The 21,018-nt window shown below is 57.0% G+C and overlaps 2 protein-coding genes across 6 annotated transcripts in view; both read right to left on the bottom strand.

Annotated features, from left to right (window-relative positions):
* The window catches only part of LOC308238408 (coiled-coil domain-containing protein 74B-like), a 508,084-nt gene that overhangs the window by 107,567 nt on the left and 379,499 nt on the right, over nucleotides 1-21,018 (bottom strand). The window lies entirely within an intron of this gene.
* AIFM3 (AIF family member 3) lies at nucleotides 436-16,483 on the bottom strand. Of its 5 annotated transcripts, XM_080650151.1 has the most exons (21): nucleotides 16,338-16,483; nucleotides 13,398-13,569; nucleotides 9,083-9,296; nucleotides 8,734-8,843; nucleotides 8,422-8,531; nucleotides 8,285-8,329; nucleotides 7,962-8,058; nucleotides 7,774-7,886; nucleotides 7,415-7,501; nucleotides 6,628-6,719; nucleotides 6,389-6,519; nucleotides 6,169-6,284; nucleotides 5,999-6,070; nucleotides 5,842-5,905; nucleotides 4,989-5,065; nucleotides 4,769-4,886; nucleotides 2,633-2,731; nucleotides 2,294-2,369; nucleotides 1,647-1,751; nucleotides 998-1,018; nucleotides 436-807 (listed from the first exon to the last, which is right to left on the bottom strand). In XM_080650151.1, exons 2-21 carry the CDS (start codon nucleotides 13,426-13,428, stop codon nucleotides 768-770), a joined length of 1,818 nt encoding a protein of 605 aa, XP_080506277.1. In that variant the 5' UTR covers nucleotides 13,429-13,569; nucleotides 16,338-16,483; the 3' UTR covers nucleotides 436-767. The 5 variants fall into 5 exon arrangements, with proteins under 5 accessions (XP_080506277.1, XP_080506278.1, XP_080506279.1 ...); XM_080650152.1 differs by lacking the exon at nucleotides 998-1,018 and having other exon boundaries at nucleotides 439-807; nucleotides 16,338-16,401; XM_080650153.1 differs by lacking the exons at nucleotides 998-1,018; nucleotides 16,338-16,483 and adding an exon at nucleotides 14,092-14,209 and having other exon boundaries at nucleotides 439-807.

Here is a 21,018-nt window from a genome sequence, read left to right as displayed (position 1 = left end):
TCTGGATTCTTATTTCTAATAGCAGAGCCTCAGTTTCTTCACCTGCGAAATGCGGATTTGGGAAGCTCTGGCTGCCTTGAGAAACTTGAGGTCTGTCTCAGGACCCAGCTCCTACAGCCCTAAGTGGGCAAGTGCCCCCAAACTGCCAAACGCGTGCTGCCTCTGAGCTCTGAGAAAACACGTCCTGTCTCAAGCCCTTTGCACCTGCAGTCTCTTCTACCTGGAATGCCCTTCCCTCAATATCCAAAACCAAGACACTGGTTGGAGAAGCCCTTCCTAACCCCTGGGGCAGAATCAGTTGCTCCCTCTTCCGGGCACTCACAGGCCAAACTTCCTTGGTGTGGCACTGAGCAATCAATCTATGGTTGTGCCTGTCTCCCTGTCATGTGCTTTCTCCCTCATAAGTGTTTGCCCAATTACAGTGGAAGTCACACAGATCTGCAAATGTGTGCGTTTTAATTTTGAGATAATGTCTAATATGTTGCAGGTTCCTACAGGGGATCAGTCCCAATAGAGGGAGATGAGGCAGGGCCTGTCCCACCTCCACTGCCAGCCATTGGTGGCAGTCGAGACCTTGGGTGGTGAGCATCTCTTGGAAATAGTGGAGGCCTCTTTGGAGGTGAGCCAGGCAGCTGATGGCAAGCACTGGAAGGGCTCAGGTTCTGCCCTGGGGGATCCTGGGAAATTGGAGGTTGGCACCTGCCCCCAGGGCTTGGTCTCTGTCCCTGGTGCCCGAGCATGCCTGCCCAAGTCTGCTGCATGCAAGGTCAGGATCCTTTTCCTGTGAGCCAGGACATGTCGCCGGTCCTGCAGGAATGAGGGGAGGAGGAGTCAGGGCAGAAGAAGAGCGCAGGCTCCCCACTCAGCACCATGAGCAGCTGGCCCTTGAGGACAGCAGGGATGTACTTGGGTAAAGGGGAAAGCCCATCAGGTGCAGACTCTGGGCTGAGTGGGGAACGGCTCGGAATAGTCAACAGGAAGGCCAGGACACACGTACTTGCTGTGCAGCAGAAACAGCCTTTGCGAGTGCAAGAGGGAGAGACAGAGAAGGCCAGGGAAGAGCATGTCATTTATGTCTACTCTTGGTTCTCCATTGTTGCTAGTCTGAAGCCTACCCCCATCCCATGGCCTCCAGGCTTTCCCCCATCCCTGGAGGCTCTTTGTAGGCAGGTCGAACCTACAGGGGAACTCCCATTGGTATCATGCTGGGATGAGGGTAATGACTGGTGTCCAGTGTCTCCCAGACCCCGAACAACCACCCACATCTGCGCAGGGCATCCCCAGGGGCATCACTAGCTGCATTTCCCACCTGCTTCCGCCAGGCTCAGCACAGCCATGTCCAGTCAGATGTCCCAGGCTCAGAGATTGCCCAAGCAGTGTGCCTAGACCACTCCCCACAGCACTGACCCTGCCCTGGGACATGGCCCTTCTCCTCGTCTCCCAAGAGCACATATAACCAGCCCACTCCCAAATCACAACCTATGCCCTACACGGCCCCGTAGCACTAGGAGCCACAGACTGATGGGGACCAAGAGTGGGGGGGCGCCCTGGAGGGCTATGGTGCGGCTGCTTGCCATAGGAAGGTTGAGCCAGTCTTTGGGTAGAATTCTTGTCCCCTTCCCCAGACCTCCAATGCCCACACTCACTCCACTTCCCGCTTCCGGATGGCACGGCCCGAGGCCAGCACCTCAGCCACCTTGGACACAATAGGATCGTAGTTCATGCTGGCCACGGCAATCACCTCGTCGCCTCTGTGGGGAGAGGGTGGCTGAGCCTGACAACTAACCCAGCAGGGCCCCTCTTCTCAGAGAGCCTGACTCACTCCTGTCCACCTGGGACTCAGGAAGGGATCTGACCCAGGACAACAGGGATGTCCTGAGCACCCAGCCCTCGCTGCTTTGCACTTTAGCCCAACATGGGCTTTGGGCTACTGTGGGACTCCCATGGAGGTTCCAGCCGTACTCCTCAGTGGGGTTCAGGGCTGGGCTCCTGTCCTGGGATTACCACTGTCTACCTGTGTGACTTTGCTCAGTGTAAACGCGGGATATCCACACCCACCTCCAAGAGCAGTGCTAAAGAGAAAATGTCCTGTCAGTGCGTGGCAGGTGGACTTATCACCCCACCTCCTCACCTCTCCTCAGCGGTGTCTCCTGCCTAGCCCCTCCCTTCGCCCCTCCGTCCACCCCACCTCTCCGGGAAGCCCCCTCGTCTGGAGCAAGGCTTCTCTGGAATGATTTCCCCCTACCGACCAAGTCCTGCTGCTTAGTGCCCCTCTCCGCCCCGTTGCTCTCACTTGGTGTAAAAAGCCACGAACTTCAGCTCCTCCAGATCCCCCTGGATGATGACGTCGTCGAAGCCTTCTCCGTACCCTGTGGGCCGGACAGGCGGGCGGTGTCCACGTGAGCTCAGCAGAGGCGATGGGGCTCTACCGGGTCAGGGTCCTGTGCCCTCCTAACTGCCCCCTGTACCCGCCTCCAGTGAGCGCTTTACCACTTTCTCTAGCTGTCGTGGCCCCGCCCCTAGGATGCTCGTAGCCCCGCCCCAACTCCAAGCCCCACCCCTGCAGTCCGCTATCACCTTAGCCCCGCCCCTAAAGGCTCCTGGCCCCGCCCCATCCCGAGGTTCCTGTTACCCGCGTAGCGCAGGCTTTTGCCGAACATGGCTGTCCACAGGTAGGGCACCGTGCAGATCTCCGCCTCCTGCGCCAGCATGTTCTGGGCCGCCACGCGTCCTGCGGGACCCAGAATAGTGAAAGCCCGACACTAGCCCCCACCACCCCGGCACTGCCTGCCCTTGCTCTCTGGGGGACCCCTCACATATGGGGCTACTCCTTCTCGCCTCCCCAGTGGTCCAGAGGCACATCATTGTGCAGCCCACTGCCCGAGCTTGGCTGCAACTGATTGGTACAAAGGGGGACACCTAGCTCAAAGCTGGCCACTTAGATGGCATCTCTGGAGAATTTGAAAGAAAGGTCCTGGGTCTGGAAGGTGGGTTTCCTGGGGATGTGGGGCTGCCGGCCATCTCAGGTGTGCACACAGGCAACTCATCAGACATATGGGGTCTGAAGAGGGAGGCAGGAGAGCAGCCACAGCCAGGGCCCCGGAGAGAATAACGATGGTGGCTTCCCAGTTCATGAAGCCCCACTGGAGCCCTATGTCTGTGAGAGTCCCCTGGACCCTCCCATTAAACTCTAATTACACTGATGAGTAGCCTTTGGCTCCTTAAAACCTAGCACTGCCCAGCTGGCATGGCTCAGTGGTTGAGCATCAACCTGTGAACCAGGAGGTCACCGTTCCATTCCTGGTAAGGCACATGGCCGGGTTTCGGGCTCGATCCCGGGTGTGGGGCATGAAGGAGGAGCCGATTAATGAGTCTCTCTCTACCTCTCCCTTCCGCTCTGAAATAAATTTTATATATATATAAAGGCATATATATATATATATATATATATATATATATATATATATATATATACACCTTTGAAGAGGTATAGTGGTGGTTCCCATTTTATAGCTGTGAAAACTGAGGCTCAGGATGCCCAGCCAGCGTGGCTCAGTGGTTAACTGTCAACCTATGAACCAGGAGGTCACGGTTCGATATATAACCTAGCACCAACTTCAGACCTTGGATCTGAACAGAAATTAGTACCAGCAGTGGGGTTTCAGGCAGCAGAGGCTCGGATAATGTGAAGGCAGAGGGAAGGGGAGGTGGGTGCAGGGAGTCTGGGGTCCTCCCTATAAGGTAGCTAACTTGCTGGCACCTGCAGCTTAGGGGCCTAGACCAGCTGTGTGCAGTGAGCACATCTCCAGAGGCTTGGTGAGGGGGAAAGTCCATTCCTCAGAGAGCACAACGGTTCCCCCCCTGAGCACCAGGTTTCCAGGCCCAGATGGCCACTTCACAGAGGTCTGCATGAGACAACTGGGTTCCCAGTGTCAGTCGAGTGACCCAAAGGAGACAGAGCCACTGAGTGGGGAGCTGGCCCACGTCCTACTAAATCCCTTTCTCTCTCCCTGGTGAACGTGTGTCTTTGAGTGCAAAAGAAAAGGAGAGGCTGTCGGCCCGGCCGGTGTGGCTCCATGGTTGAGCGTCAACCTATGAACTAGGAGGTCATGGTTTGATTCCTGGTCAGGGCACACACCCAGGTTGTGGGCTCGCTCCCCAGTGTGGGGCATGCAGGAGGCAGCCGATCAATGTTTCTCTCTCATCATTGATGTTTCTATCTCTCTCTTTCCCTTCCTCTCTGAAATCAATAAAAATATATTTTTTTAAATGGAGAGGTTGCGCCCTAACCGGTTTGGCTCAGTGGATAGAGCGTCGGCCTGCGGACTGAAAGGTCCCAGGTTCCATTCTGGTCAAGGGCATGTACCTTGGTTGCGGGCACATCCCCAGTAGGGGGCGTGCAGGAGGCAGCTGATTGATGTTTCTCTCTCATCGATGTTTCTAACTCTCCCTCTCCCTTCCTCTCTGTAAAAAAATCAATAAAATATATTTTTTTTAAAAAAGGAGAGGTTGTGGGAAGGACAAGTGGGGTGGGGTGCTATGACTGGCTGAAAGGGGTGTCCAGTTAGCACAGGAGGGAGGTCTCACAGGGCTTGCTCTGTGAGCCGCTTGATCACCTGGATAAGGCGGGCCCGGACAGGCCACCACAGAGCTTTGAATGGCTTTGCAACCAGCAATCAGGGCCCAAGGTCAGAAACTGAGGGATGGACCTGGGGGAGGCTGAGGCCCTGGGACAGCCTCCCCCTTACCCTCCCCCCCCCCAATTTACCCTGGGCATGAGCCATCTGCCAGTGTGGGATGTTCACTTTCCGATTGTTCCTCCAGGCCAGGGGGAAGGTGACAGCGTCTCCTGCCGCAAACACGCCTGGGACATTGGTCTGCATCATCTGTGGGAAAAGGGCACAGGACTCTGTGAGTGGGAAAGGAGCCCTGGCCTGGGCCTCCCGCTGCCCCCAGCCCAGCACCCTTCCCACCCTACCCAGCCCCACCTTGTTGACAGGGATGAAGCCTCTAGAATCCAGACCGATGCCGCTCTGCCTCAGGAAGCCTGTGGAGGGCACCGCACCTGCCAGGACGGGGCCACTGTGTCCACTTCTCTGTCTCATTGCTCTGCATGACCCACACCCTTCACTTGCCACAACCCAGCCCCAGGCTGACCATCTGATGGGCTGCATACCCTGCAGCCTGTGTGTGTCCTGTCCCTTCTGCCTGGCTCCCCATACACCTCTGTGCTTCCTGCTAGGCCTCAGGTATCACCTCCTCTGAGAAGCAGTCCAGGAAGCCCCCTGAGAGGGGTGGGCATACCATGCCACCCAGCCCTGTGCTGCCACCCCAGCTTTGTCCCTTCCCAAACTGGCATCTCAACTGGATCAGGGACCAGCTAGAGGCACGTTTGTGTCCTGCAGCCCTCACAGGGCAGGCCATGGACTCAAGTACGAGTGGGCAGAGGCCAAGCCGAGTGTGCCCATTCCCCAACAGCCCTTTGAAGAGGTATAGTGGTGGCTCCCATTTCATAGCTGTGAAAACTGAGGCTCAGGATGCCCAGCCAGCGTGGCTCAGTGGTTAACTGTCGACCTGTGAACCAGGAGGTCACGGTTCGATTCCCAGTCAGGGCACATGCCTGGGTTGTGGGCTTACTCCCCAGTGTGGGGTGTGCAGGAGGCAGCCGATCAATGATTCTCTCTCATCATTGATGTTTCTAGCACTCTTTCCCTCTCCCTCTACCTCTCCCTTCCTCTCTAAAATCAATAAAAATCTTTTTAAAAAACCCACTGAGGCTCAGGGAGGGAAGGGACTGGCCCAAGGCTCTGCTCACTCATGCCCGCCTGCTCACCCACTCACCAATGCCCACCACACAGACGTCAGCCCGCACCACCTTGCTGCTCTTCAGCACGACCTCCTTCAGCTGTGGGGAGTAGGCGGGTGAGCAGGTGTGCCCAGCTCCTGGGCACAAGGGAGAGAAGACAGAGAGCGGCAGGGGGCGGGGAGAAGGGCTCACCTTTCCCTCCTGGGCCCGCAGTTCCGACACCTCTGTCTGCATGTAGAACTTGACCCGGTTGTTCTCAAACATCTGTCAGGGCAGGTGGGCCATGGGCAGTAGGTGAGAGCGCGTCTGAGACTGGCTGGGTGTCCAGGGTTCTGAGGGGCTGGGGGCCAGGGTGGGCTCACCTTCATGAGGGCACGACCTACACGCTCCCCCAGGAACCTCCTGAACGGTGTCTCCTCCAGCTCCACCACGGACACTGAGTGGGCCTTCTCAGTCAGATAGGCGGCCACCTCCATCCCTGGGGCAGGGGTGTGTACAGGCAGCGGCTGGCACCCTGCACCTCCCAGGGCCAGCTCTGCCTTGGGAGCGGCCACCTCCACCCCACTATCCACAGCCACTGACCTAGGAAGCCGGCGCCCACGACCACTGTGTTGCGGCCCCGAGCCAGCCTCACCACGCGATTGGCATCCTCCGGCGTCCGAATGGTAAACACATTCTCCACCTCTTTGCCTTTGCAGCTCAGGGTCTTAGGGCTGAGACACAGCCAGTGTCAGTGAGGGGCTCCGGCACCCTGAGCCCACCCATCCTGGCCGGTGCCCTGCCTGGTGTCCAGCAGGGGCCAGCAGGGCAGACACTCCCACCTGCTCCCTGGAGCCAGCAGAAGCTTGCTGTACTCCAGCTTGAAGCCATCCTTGAACACGACCTTCTTGTTTCTCACATCCACCGTGACCACCTGCAATCCCCCCGAGACAGAGCATGGACCTGGGCCTGGCCACCCACTTCTGGCTCCTGCAGCACCCCAGGGCCTGGCCAGTCCCTCTACGCAGCTCCAGGGGGCTTTTCCTGCCCCCTGGGTTGTCCTTCCTCCTTCACCTGGCAACTCCTCCTCACTCTTTTTATTTATTTTTTGTTAATCCTCACCCAAGGATTTTTCTTTGCTTTTTTTTAGAGAGAGAGTGGGAAGGAGGGTGAGAGACACAGAGAGAGACACATTGATGTGAGAGAAGCACATTGATCGGTTGCCTTCCATACTCACCCCCACCGGGGCCAGGGATTGAGCCTACAACCCAGGTACACGCTCTTGACTGGAATCTAACCCCTGACCCTTCAGTCTGAGGATTGAGCAAACTGGCCAGGGCCCTCCCACTCTTTAAGTTTCAGGCATCACCTTTCCCTCAAAGCCCGTCTTATACTCCCAAGTCCCACCAGGTTCTTCCATCCCAGCCCCGAGCAAATCATCTATGTCCCCACACTGGGGACCTGTGACATGTGTCCAGGACCCTACCAAACAGGAGATCCAGTGCAGCCTTCCAGGCCTGGAGCACCCCCGGGTGCCTGGGCAGCAAGGCCAGGAGGGCAGAGCACACCCATATCTTTAGGAGCCTACACGACCTCACGCCCTTCAGGGCTGCCCAGCTTTGTCCCTACCTGAGCCTCCGTGAGCACCTCGATGCCATAGGCTCGGAAGAACTCCTTGGGCCTCAGGGCCAGCTGCTCAGGCTGGGCGTCCAGGGACTGTAGGAGAGAGCCAGCTTGAGACGGAGCCAAGCAGCCATCGTTCCATTTTGCAACAGAGGACCTGGGACCCGAGAGGGTGGGTGGAGCCAGCCCCAGGTCACACAGGGGCTGCAGGACAGAACTCAACAAACCCAGATCTTCAAACTCTGGGGCCTGGCATGAGCGGAGGGCAGCTGGCTGGACCCCCAATGGGCAGCAAGCAAGGCTCTGAGTGGGCCTGATTGCATCCAGAGGGATAGAGCCCCCATCCCCCACTCACCCCACCCCACCTTGCTGAGCTTAGGCCGGTCATAAGGGAGGTGCCTGTCCAGCGTGCACAGGACGATCCTGTCTGAGAAGCCCTCCTGCCGCAGGGTCTCTGCACACACCAAACCAGCAGCACCTGAGGGGAGGGGGTTGTGGATCAGGGGCCACCTCTCCCCCACCCCAGCCTGCCTCTCATGATCCCAACACCAACCTGCGCCCACAATGAGCACGTTGGTGCTGCCGCTGTGGCCAGCACTTGGAGAGATGCACTTGGCCATCACCTTGGTCCTTCGCTGCAGCTGCAAGGCCTAGGAGTCGCCAAAGAGTGGGGGGCAGCTGGGAGCTGGGGTCACGCCAACCTCCCTGCCATAATCCCAGCAGTCCAGCCTCATCCCCACCCTGCACCCCTCACTCTGCTCCCCGGCCACACTCACCAGACTCCCTCCCACCACAGGGCTTTGCACAAGCTGTTCCCTGGGCCCAGATGCCCACCTCGGGCTCTCCCTCTTACCTGAGCCCAAGCCACACCCTTACCTGCTTGCTGGCCCGGACGTACACCTTCTCCTTCTCAATCTTCACCTGCAAGTGGAGGGGCTCAGAACCAGGCTTTGGGTGCTTCAGTCCCTGACCCCGTACCCCTAGGCTCCTACCCACCACACACCCAGCCCCACCTGGAACATGTGCAGACTGTCCAGGCCAGGGAAGTCCTCCAGGTCCCCAGTGCTGATGTTGAAGCAGGCGCCATGCCAGGGGCAGCGCACCCGGCCCCGGGACAGCACGCCTGGGAGGAGGCAGAGCTGAGCTGGGGTCACCTGCAGGAGCCCCTCTCCAAGGTTTCCTGTGTCCCAGCACCTGCTGGCCCTTCCACACCAGTGGGTGAGGAACTGGAGGCCCAGGGCGGAGCCAAGCTGGACTGGGCCCGGTGGCACTGGGGCTTAATGGTGCAGTGGCCAAGCCCACTTCCGGAGACCCAGACAACTCACCTTTCACCAGGGGCGCGCCGTAATGCGGACACTTGTGGCCCAGGGCATGGAACTCCCCGTTGTCCTTCACCAGCAACACTTTCCCCCAGCCCAGCTCCACTTCCCGCATCCTGGGAAGGGGCTGCGCTCAGAATTCAGGCCAGAGGTGAGGCACCACCTCCTGCCAGCACCTCCTCCCGGAATCCAGCCTTCTGGGGAGCAGGCCCAGACCAGCAGAAGCCACAAGGCGGTGGCCAGGCTGGGAGCTAGCCTTGGGCCCCCTCCAGGCCGCCCCATCCACCTTACCTAGGGCTTGTATTTGCCCTCCCACCTGGGGCCCTCTGACCCCTGTACCAGGCCCAGCACCCACTGGCCATTCTCGAGGTCCTTGACATGACAGACAGCGGCCTCCACGCAGTCCTGGGCACCAGGGTAGGGGTGCGGGGCAGGCAGACGCTCCTCCGAGTGGAAGTGGCGGGCAGTGCCGTTGCCCTGGTAGGCCCGGGGGCTGCCCTTCGCGCTGGCTGACAGCTCCTCCTTGCCCCGCTCCTTCTCAGGCAGCACCACCTCGATCTTGAGCTCCACTGTGGGGAGGTAGGGGGCACGGTGAGCCCCGCGCCCGCCCACCTCCCCACCCACTCCCCCAGCAAGGAGCCTTACAATAGGCAGGAAGCAGGGCAGGGGCCGCAGGGTGGGCGCTGGGTGGGCCTGATTTCTGCATGACTTCTTTTCAATAACAAAATTAGTGAGTGTTGCCATGACCGGTGTGGCTCAGTGGATAGAGCGTCGGCCTGTGGACTGAAGGGTCCCAGGTTCGATTCCGGTCAAGGGCATGTACCTTGGTTGCGGGCATATCCCCAGTGGGGGAAGTGCAGGAGGCAGCTGATCGATGTTTCTCTCTCATGTTTCTAACTCTCTATCCCTCTCCCTTCCTCTCTGTAAAAAATCAATAAAATGTATTTTAAAAAAAAAATTAGTGAGCGGGGCACAAACCAAACTCCTTCAACCCTGAAATCGCCCTTTCTCCGGGAATCTGTGTGGAGGAAAAGCCCTGGTGCCCCGAGTCTTGCTCTGACTCCCCGGACACGGTCCCCGATGGAGGACAACATCCCTGAGGTATCAGGGGCAGGTTTAGGGTCTGGCTCAAGGGAGAACAGGGCATCCCAAATTTCGTGTCGCTCAGGTCCTGGCCCGTGAATCTGAGTGATGGGAAATCCAGGGTTCGTGGTTCTAGGCTTGCAACTTCCCCATAGGTTTGAAATTTTTTTTCCCGAAATTCAGAAAAAGTGTATACGACATAACTTCAACTTTTAAAAAATAGCTATTCTCACCAGTTTGAGAATCCTTCAGCATTTACCAAGCCCTGGTTTTTCAGCATCTTCATGTGCAGGGGTCTGGGGCCTTGGGGGTGCATGTGGACTGAGCAGAGAGGGCACAGAGCCCCTCACACACCCACACACACCAGCCTCAACACAGAAGATCCTTCCACAGCCTGCCCTTGGGGCCAACTCTAGGGGAGAGTTGCCAGAGACTGTCATTTTCTTCTTTATACTTTTCTGCATTTTCCAAATTCCCTACAATGTGCCTGGGGTATTTTTCCAATTAGAAGGGAACAATAAACAGAATTTTGAGCAGTGATAATCCGGCCTCCTGGGCTGCTGCTGCAGGGAGGAAGGCTGAGTGAAAGCTAAGCCCCTGGCACAGCGTGGGCCCAATGAGGGAGCAGAAGGCTCCTCTCCCGACTCCCAAGGCACCAGAGCTTCCAGGCATCTCGGGCTTCACCTCTCATCCTCTCCACACCCTCAAGCCTGACACTCCAGAAGCAAAGAACCCGGAGTCACGCCTCCCAGCCTTCGCCTATGCCATTCCCTTGGCCTATGGCCCTGGCTAACTCCTGCCCGTCCACCTAGACACAGCTCAGGTGTTGCCTCCCCTGGCTGCCCAGCCCCTGCATGGCCCTTATCTCATGCTGTGCTAATCCCCTCCTTGGGCCTGGCCTGGGAGCCTGGGGAGCAGCCCCCATCCTCAAGTTCCAGCCCCCAGCTCAGGCCTGACACAGCAGGAGTGAAGGTCCACTCTGTGATTCCAGCTGGGCAGGGGGGGGCACCTGGGCACACCACATGCTGGAGCTGTTGTGTCAGGTGGGGGTGGTTATGGGTGGAGTGGGCTTTCCCTCCGTTTTCACACTTTATGTAATAGTGTTAGAATGTTTTCAGAAGCATTAAAGGGAAAAATACTTTGAACCCAGCTGACACCAGCTGTGTGAGCTTTAGAGAGGGAGCTCACAAGAGCAGCTTGGCCAGGGCCCAGTAAGAGCCAAGCCAGGCTCTTTTCATCCTCCACCTCCTTCCAGAAGGCTCCGAGGCACGGCCTGGAGCAATCTAACTGAAAGCCATTAAGGCAGGAGCAGGGGTCCTAGCTGGTTTGGCTCAGTGGACAGAGCGTTGGCCTGTGGACTGAGGGGTCCCGGGTTCGATTCCGGTCAAGGACATGTACCTTGGTTGCGGGCACATCCCCAGTGGGGGGTGTGCAGGAGGCGGCTGATCGATGTTTCTCTCTCATCGATGTTTCTAACTCTCTCTCCCTCTCCCTTCCTCTCTGTAAAAAGTCAATAAAATATATTTAAAAAAAAAAAAAAAGGCAGGAGCAGGGGTGGAAAGGGGAGGAGCGTCTCTGCTCACTCAGGAGCCAAAGCCACCCCAACTCCATGGTTCCCAGCTGCCCACTGGTGAGTGAATGCTGAAGGAGATAACATATGCAATATGTAAACCAGAGCAGAAGCTCAACAGATGCACTTGGGTAACAGTGGTTCATTGGCTAGCTCCGAGCTTCCTGGCAGCTGTGAAGAAAAGGGAAAGCCTTTCTGTAGCACTTGTGGCCTAATAAAAGGCAGGTGACCAGATACCAAGAGAGGTGCACCTCCTTCCAGTTCTGAGCTTAGCAAAAGTCTGGCCTGGAACACTTCCTGCAAGGAACACAGTGCCACTGAAGCATGGGGAGGGAGGAATGTGTGCTGATGTGCTCTGAGCAAGGTAGAAGGTAAAGAATGTGCACAAAGATATACTTATCTGATTTCCCTGTGGTCCCTTCTGACCTCGGCTAAACCCTCATGGCCAAATGCTCTCACTCCCACACCCTGAAATTCCCTGAGTCTCTGATCTGCCCAGGATATGTGCCTGGGGCCTGAGCTCCTGCCCTCCCGCCAGAGTCCCACAGGAGAGTCCTGGCTGCAGCCAGTCTAGCCCCAAATTAGGACATAATAATGTTTTGCAAGTGCTGCCTATGTGCCAGACCCTGTGCTAAGCGCAACAGCCTGCAGAGGGTACAGAATTATTAGCCCCATGTTACAAGTGAGAACACAAAGACTCAGAGAAGTGAAGGCATCTGCCCAAGACCACACACTCAGGAAGGGAGGCTGGATTTGGACCCAAGAGGCCAAGTTCTTAGCCCTGTTTCTGGTGTGGTAAGTGTGACCAGCTCCTATGCTAACTAGGAGTCCTGGGGCCAGGGGTCCCAGGCAGGCCAGCCTTTGTGTTTCTTTAAAGGAAACTACAGGTGGCATCTTCTGCCCAGGGCCTCCTGCCAGGGCCAGCCAGCACCCTCCCGCCCGATTCTGATGGGGGAAGGCTGAGGTCAAGACAATGGACATCATTTACCAAGGTCATACATGGAAGCAGATAGGGTGGTGGGATCTGAGTGTCCACAGCACAGGAGTGAGGGGAGGGCAGGTGTGGGTGAGTCCCTCTGCCTGGCAGGGCGTCACACATCTCCTCTTGCCCCAAGTTGCCCTCAGACCCAGGAAAAGGAGAAAAGGCTCAGGCGTTCCAAGGTAATGGAGCCGATGGGTATCAGGTAAGGGGAGATGGGGTGAGCCATCCTGGGCAGCGTGGCCTGGACAGGGTGGGAGGGGCACTGACTAGGTGCTAGGGAGGCCTCTTGGCCTCAGTTTCTTCCTCTGTGGCATGCCTGCACACCTTGCCTTCCTGGGTATTGTGAGGATAAAGGAGGGAAGGTGGGGCCCGAGGGAGAGCCCAGCAGAGAAGAGTCTCCATCAGAGAGCACACCCAGGTCTTCCCAGCACCCTGGGCTGAAACTCCTTGGGCCAGGCAGGGTGGGGATTTCCTGTACCAATGGGAAAGTGTGCCCTGAAAGACTGAGAAAGTGGCCCAAGGTCACACAGGGGTCAGAAGAGGTGAAGAGGCCTGGGATCTGTCCACTCCACTCTCACAGCAACTCTGAGAGGTCGGATTCATTTTGCAGAGAGGGAAAGTGAGGCTCAGAGAGGTAATGTGCATACCCTGGGCCCTATAGTAGCTGAGGACATCTGTCCCCAGAGCCCCCTTCCCTGGCCCTGGGGGATACAGCCACTCTTCCCCATCCTGTGGCAGGAGGAACCCTCCCCTCCCCTTTCCAAGAAAGAATCAGTTGTTATTCCTACCACCAGCAACCAAAACCCAAAATAAAGAGGAAGGGTCACTGGAGGGGGGCCAGAAGTATGGCTCCAGGCCCCCCACCCCCTCCTGCCTGCAGCGCATTAACATTCGGCTGCCACCCAGCCTGACCTACTTCTGAGGCAGAGAGGGAGGGGGAGGAGGAAGGTGGCAGGGAGGAGGGAGGAGAGATGGAGAGAGGAAAGAAGGAGGGTAGGAGGTGGAGGGAGGGGTAAGCAAGAAGAGAGGAGGTACCTGGCTTGGGCTTGGAGAAGCAGCCGCCCATGGCGAGTGGCCCTCAAACGGGCAGGGGGCAGGTGCACAGATGGTGGGCTGTGGGAGGCTAGGGTGCCCCCAGTGGGGCTGGACCCCCCACGGCCCTTAGAAATCCTGATGTTGCCATCCCAACTGGAGTTGCCTTCAGGACCTGTAGGGGTAGAGAGAGGGGCATCTATAGGGATCAGGGCTTAGATGGGGATGTGAGTAGAAACACAGAGAGATAGACTCTGTGGGGAGCGGCTCCTAGAAGCGGCCCACATTGGAGCTGGGAAATGTTTCAAATAGGGGAGCCAGAGCCCAGAGGAACAATGGGACCCTGGAGGGCACCTCCCCTTTGAGGCCCTCCAGGCTCAGCACCCTTACTCCCCACTCCCACCTTTGCCTGGGCTGTGCCCACTGCCAGAGGAATCTGCCAGACTTTGAAGTCCAGCCCCACAGCTTGCCTTGTCCAGGAACTCCCCCGTTTCTGCTGCCCCCTCAAAATCCTGCAGCCCAGGAGCCCTGCAACCCTCCTTTCTCCAGGGAGGCCACCATGCTGGGGTCAAACACCAGGTCCCCTCGGGCAGATGAGAGCCTCCTGGTCCTCGGGTTTCCTCTTCCTACAGTGGGATGCCATTTAGTTCTCCCTGGTCCCTGCTCCCACCCTCGTTGCCAGGCCCTGGATACCCACCTCCTTTAAGGGCAGCCACTGCTTCTTGCTCCCAGCCCGGAAGTAGACCCAGGCTGCCAGGCCCTGGAAGCCAGGCAAGGGGTCCAGGAGGCAGCCCAGCCTCTACCCCTCCTCCCAGGAGGAGCTGCTGCCAGGAGGGGCTAGAGGTGGGTGGGGCTGGGCCAGTCCACTGGTCCCCAGGGAAACCCAGCTCCATGGTGAACAGAAGTGGGCGGCAAGCCCAGGCACACAGTCCTGCCACAGTCTATGCCCAGCAGCCATGAGCTCCTACCCCCACTTCACTCTTCACAAATGCCCCGCAGGCCCATGACACTGAGGTCATGCCCAACAGCTGATGGATAAACGGAGGAGCCAAGGACTCGCCAAAGTCAAGCAGCAGGTAGGAGCATCTGGGTGGCCTCCCATTGCCCTCCCCCCTTAGTTCCAAGATGGGCAGGGACCCAAGAAGCCAACATATCACCTTGCAAGCCACAGAGCTGGGGGAAGGGTCACCAGGTCAACAAAGAGATCCCTGCAGCCAAGGCCACAGGATGGGCCATCCAGAAGACTGGACTGTGCAAGACTCAGGAGAGAAGTTTAGCTGCCCTGTTTACAACTGACTGCCTCACCGTCTATCCCACAGTCAGCCCATTCGCTTTCCCTGGAAATTCTTCCTAAAGTCTAACTTAAAGGGGAAGCTGAAGTCTACTAGGTCTAGCCCAGATTCCAGCAAGGACCCTGGGAAAAGGTGGGGGAAGGATCACCTACTGCCTGGCACCTGATCTTACCTGCCCTAGTGGCACTCATTACAGTCCAGGAAGCAGTGGCACCCGAAGGCCACCTGGGAACACCCATGCTCTCTCCCCCGCTCATCACCAAGGTCTGTTTGCAAAGTGTGGCCACCACCTGCACTGCCTGCACCCTCCCTGGGCACAAGGAGGCCTCTTCCCAGGTCCTGGCTTCACCTCCAGCTCAGCTCTGCCCACCTCCTTCCTGCTAGACCACAGATCCCAGAAAAGGTGGGACCTCACCTTGACACCAGGTGCCTGGCTAGGCTGTTCCCTCCCTTCCCAGGTGCTCAGGTGTCTGGACCCCCTCAGAGCTGTGGGCCTGGAAACAGATTTGCTGGGGCTGGAACCTTCTCCAGGCCTACTCCAGGGCTACTGTGTGCTAAGCCAGCTTGGCGTCCTCCTGCTTCCTGCAGGCTCAGACACCCCCACGCAAAGGCACAAATCCTTGCCAGAGACATGGCAGGAGGGAATCCCAAGTTTGTTTGTTTTTAAATCCTCACCTGAGGATATATCTTTTTTTATTGATTATTTGAGAGGAGAGAGAGAGAGAGAGAGAGAGAGAGAGAGAGAGAGAGAGAGAAATACCAATGTGTGAGAGAATCACCCATCAGTTGCCTCCTGTATGCCCCCTGATCCGGGATGGAATCCCGAAACTTGCATATGTACCTGACCAGGAATCGAAACCAAGACCCTTCCACGCTCAGGAGGACACTCCCACCACCTTAGCCACACCGGCCAGGGTGGGACCCCAAGTTTTTGCAGAGTGCTGTCTGTCCCTTGCCCATAAGCTGCCCAGTGTAAAAAAGATTGTTAACAGTTGCCTGTACAATCCACTAGGGGCCTGTGTCCTGTCCCAGAACGCCCTCCCAGGCCCCAGCTAGTGCAGGCTGGAGAGGATCTCCCCCCTCCTCTGCACTGCCCCCTTCTTTTCTCTTGGTCCCACTCTTCACCAAGGGTCACAGGGGCCCTTCTCATACCCACCCTGGGAGGCTCCTGCCCAGCTCAGGCCCTCGGTGACTTCCAGCCTTCCTCCGGATGGCTTCAAGCTCCTCACCTCCTCCCCCCTGCTCAAGCACAACCCCTTCTGTGCACTCTCCCTGCCTCTGCACGTGCAGTTCCGCTACCTGAGATGCCCTTTCAGGCAGCCTTCACGCACCGTCCAGGTCGCCCCACCAGACCGGGTGGCCCAGGAATGGGGAATGCCACACAGTAGGGCCGCGCAGCCAGCGGGGAGGGCCGGCAGGGGAGGGGAGAAGGGAGAGGGACGCTCTCGCCCCAGCTTTTCTCTCTCCCCGCGCTGACGAACCTCAGCTCTCAAGAGCGCAGTCCCCAGGTCCGAGAACCGCGAGCTCGCAGGCTAGCCCGAGGTGCGGAGGCTGCGGGGCAGTAACCCGGGAACAGAGTCGAAGTGGCTGGGTCGTAGGGTCGGGCCGGGGTGGCGGGGTCAGGGTCCCGGGGGCCGGGGAGGGCGCTTACCTGGGCTGAGCGCCGGCGTCCGCTCTAGAGCCGCTCGGGACCGCGGCCGCAAAGAGGGGTGGGGGAGGGGGGAGGAGGAGCGGGCGGGCGGGGCAGGCGCTGCGGCGACACTGCGGCCCGGGAGCCAGCGCGCCCCGCCCCGCCCCGCCCGGCAGTGCAGGTGGGAGCTGTCGGGGGTCAGGGGTCGGCCCGCGGCCTCCGAGTCCTGATGCGGGTCGCGGGGAGGCAGCCGGTGGCACTTCTGGCCATGGGTGCTTTGGCAGGTCCTGGGACCCCGGGGATCCTTGCGAACCCCAAGGAACGCGCACCGGGTCTGTCAGATTCTTTTCCTTTTTTTCTTCTTATTTTAATCTTCACCCAAGGATATTTTCCCATTGATTTTAGAGAAAGTGGAAGAGAGAGGAGCGGGAAAGACAGAAATATCGATGTGAGAGAAATACATCCTTCACGCGCCCTGACCAGTGAAGAGCCTGCAATCAAGGTACGTGCCCTTGACCGGAATCGAACCCGGTACCCTTTGGTCTGCAGTCCAACGCTATATCCAATGAGCCAAACTGGCTAGGGCTCCTTTTCTTTTTTTAATCCTGTCTTCGAGCCATCAGTGGGCAGCCATGGGGAAAAGTTGAATCACCTGGAGAAACCTCTCCAAGAAAGAAAATCCAACTCACTCCCGCTTGCCCCTCAGATACCTTCACGGGCTTGGAGGGGAGGGGGTTCAGTCTCCCAGGTCTCCCTCTGGGGGTGGGGAGAACATTATATGTTCTACGTTCTATTTTATTTATTTATTTATTTATTTATTTATTTATTTATTTAAAATATATTTTATTGATTTTTTACAGAGAGGAAGGGAGAGGGATAGAGAGTTAGAAACATCGATGAGAGAGAAACATCGATCAGCTGCCTCCTGCACACCCCCCACTGGCGATGTGCCCGCAACCAAGGTACATGCCCTTGACCGGAATCGAACCTGGGACCTTTCAGTCCGCAGGCCGACGCTCTATCCACTGAGCCAAACCTGTTTCGGCTCTACATTCTATTTTAATTTATATTTTATTACATTTTCTCTTTCCCACCTATCATTATACCAGGAGAACTTAATTACCTGAGTCCCCATAAATCCTGGTGCACCCTGGTGTTGTGTCCCTTCCTCCATGAAGCCCTCCATGATCAACATCCCAGGACCTGATATTCTGACTCCTGGACCTCAGTGTTTCATTGTCCCCACTGTCCAGATCTTTCTGTTGTGGTTTGTCTCACTAGCAAACTAGAATTCAGTGACGGTGTGAGAAATGAATGAATGGCACATTCCAAAGATTTGACGTCACATCTATCACTAAGCATTTCAGGGCCCACCAACTCTATTGTCCTATTATTGCTTCTTTGGTGGTTTGAGTGAGTTGAGTCCTTGTTTATTTTCTGCCTCTCCCCTTTCTTGGCCTTGCTCTCCTGTAAGGATGACAACACAGCCTTCCGAGGGAATCCTTTACTTATGCCAGACCTTGCCCAGGAGGGCCAGCAAACTCCACCTCTCATTTTACAGATGGGGAAGCTCAGAGGCTGAGTCTTCTCTCGGGGCAGGACCAGGGCCTGCATGGGTCACACTCACGCTGGTGGGTGTGGGGCCCAGGCATGGAGGGAACACGTGGCTCAGCTTAGGCCATCCTCTGTGGCCAGGTGTGGTTTTCACAGTTTGATTGCTGCCACTGCCACTGCCACAGGAGAGGCCTATCACTGGGCAGATGGCATTGCTTGGGCCTAATGCCCTTAGCCTCCAACCAGCCTACCTCCATTCCATATACAGGTTGACCTTGCGCCCCCAACCCTTACCCCACTCCCTACCCCTGACCCAGGACAACAGTGTGCCCCAAAACCATGGCTATGGCTTCACATTCACTTATTACTTTAATCTTCACAATAGCCTGAGGAGGAAGTTTCTCTTTGTATCATCTCCTTCTTACAGATGGGGAAACTGAGGTTCAGAGAGGTTCAGGACTCCCCAAGGCCACAAAGCTGGTGAGTGACAGAGCCCAGACTTGAATCCTGGCAGGCTGGCTTAGGCTGTGCTGGGCTTACAAGGTGGGAGTTGGACGGAAAAGGCCTTCCAGGCCCAGCCACGGCCTCAGTGTCTCCAGTACAGAGTCCAAGTCCTGCTCTGCGACCTTTTCAATCAGTGAACCCCCTGTGCCTTAAGTTCCCCAGGAAACATGGGGGTAATTGCATTGCCCCCTGGCTGGGGCTGCCTCTAGGACACCATAACAGGTGCAGAGCCAGGCACTCAGGTTGTGGGGTGGGGGCTGCTGAGCTTGGGGTGGCAGAGATAAAATTTGGAGGACAGGTCAGCATGGGGGCTGAGGAGGCCAAAAACCTGGGGTGATTTCCTGACATGGGGGAGCCCATTGTGGTGCCCTTTGCCCTGGGGATTGGGCTCAAGGTTTTGGCTGCCCCATGGTGGGGCAGAAATTGCAAGATCCCTATGGAGCAAAAGCTAGAACCAGAGTCAGGCTCTGAGTGCTGCTTCACGGAGGGCCACCAGACTTTGGGTTGGTGCTCATGGACAATGGGATCCAAGGACATGCAGTAGGCCTCTGAGCCTTGGGGTAGCCTGAGGTCCTGGTCTAGCCCCAAAGATGATTCTGACAAAGTGATAGCAGCCTTGATAATACCTAATGTCAGCAAAGAGGGAAATCAAGCTCCAAGTTGAGATATAGTGAGGTGATCTGGGGCAGCTGGGATCCCCCTAGACCAGCAGACACCCCAAAGGCAGGAAGGGGGTTGCTGGTGTCTGAGAATCAAGTGGGTGATCCCTTCCCCCCTACCCCAGCCCTGGAGTACCCCCACCATGCAGTAAGCCTGTCTCTGCCCTCTTACATCTTCCCCTCCTGTCAGTTTCCTTATTCCCCACTCCCCCCAGCCTGGGGTCTCCAAGCCCAGTGTGCAGGATAGTCCTTTTTTAGTTAAGAAAATGGGATAGCTGTAATGTCTAACATTGTGATTGACACTGGCGCCCCCTGGAGGCCAGTCTGAGGGTCTGCATGGCCCTCCCTGAACTTTAGGGTTCTGAGGGAAGGGGTTGAGAATGGGGGCCTCTTCCCTGGATTTTCAGATAGGGAGACCTTGGTTTGACTAACAGATCCACAGGAAATGTTGGGGTACTGATACAGCACAGCCAGCATCTGAGCTGACGCCAGCTGCGTTGAGAGGCAAGATGGGTGGTAGTGCCCAGAGCTAGTGATTTATTTACTTATTACAGAAGCAGAAGTTGGGGCAATCCTCAGGTTGGGGAGTGCAGGTGAAGCCCCAGCCCCAGCCTCATCTCTGACTCCCTAGCTTGCTCTGGCTACTGCAGTCTAGTCTCTCTCCTGCTCAGTTTGGTTTACACAGTCTGACCAACATATTCCCACACCCTCTGGGTTCTCTGGGGGCTCTTTGACTCTGTCAAAGCTAGCTCCAGCCCCCCTAAACCTCTTTAGTTCAGCCTGGGCCCTCCCAAATTCTGTTCTCAGGCTCTGGGAGCACCAGTCCTAATTCCAGTCCTCATGGAGGGATGGAAAGGTCAGGAGGGCTTTATTAGGAGGTGGCAGAAGCTGAGGACAGATGGACCAGTTGGAGTTCATCAAAGGAGAGAAGGGCATCCAAGCAGAAGGAACACGTGGGCAAAGGCAAGGAGGTAGAGTAAAATTCTGGGGAATTCAGAATGTGTCAGTCCTGTCTGGCCTGAGTTTTGGATTCTGGGCAGGGGCATGGCATGGAGTGTTACCATGGGACAGGGAGGAACTAGGTAAGGGGTTTTCATTACACGTGTCTTTAGGAATAAAACATACCAGCAACTAGGATTGGCACTGGACTGGAAGGGAGCAGGGAGGCCAGGAGACACTTGGGGCAAGGACTAAGCTCAAGTCTTGGTGAGCTCAGTTGGGCTGCAAACTTCCATTCCTTGGCGGGCTGGCACTGGGGCTTGGGTCCCCTCCTCTGGTAACTGGCCTGGCACAGCCCTGCTCAGGTTCCTCATTTTAAAAAAAGGTGTTTTTTTTTTTTATTGATTTCAGAGAAGGGAGATAGAAACAGCAATAATGAGAATCATTGATCGACTGCCTCCTGCAAGCCCCACACTGGGGATCAAGCTGGCAACCCTGGCATGTGCCCTGACTAGGAATCGAACTGTGACCTCCTGGTTCATTGGTCGACACTCAGCCACTTAGCCACTCTGGCCGGCTGGGCTGTCCCTCCTTCTCTTGGTGCCAGCCCTTACTTGCCCTCTATGTAGTTACTGACCATCTACTACTCCCTGTGCCTCAGGCACCCACTCAGAAGGCTTCCCCTTCCCCAAGCCTCTTCCTCAGACCCCTAAGCCTTTACAGTAGGTTCCCCAGGGCCCTCTGGTGGGTGGGTGCGGGCTGTCCTTTCTGGCCCACCACCTGGCCACCTGCTCTAGACCTCCCTCTTCCTCTGGTGCCCACTCCCACTTTAGTGATGGCAGAGCTGGGACGCTCCTGTCCTGGGCGGGGGGGAGGGTGGGGTGTGTTTGGCCACTAGACCCTGTGGCAGCTGCCTCTGGGGAAGAGCAGCCCCCACCCCAATTTCCAAGGGTTCCGATTCAGAGGAACCCAGCCCAGGATTGCTGACCAAAATACCTTTTCAAACTAAAAGTATTCTTTAAAGGTTATCTCCGGGACATTTTTTT

Source organism: Plecotus auritus, assembly GCF_963455305.1.
Source record: "Plecotus auritus genome assembly, chromosome: 13".
NCBI classification, from domain to species: Eukaryota; Metazoa; Chordata; class Mammalia; order Chiroptera; family Vespertilionidae; genus Plecotus; species Plecotus auritus.
This window is presented reverse-complemented; position numbering and strand designations above follow the sequence as displayed.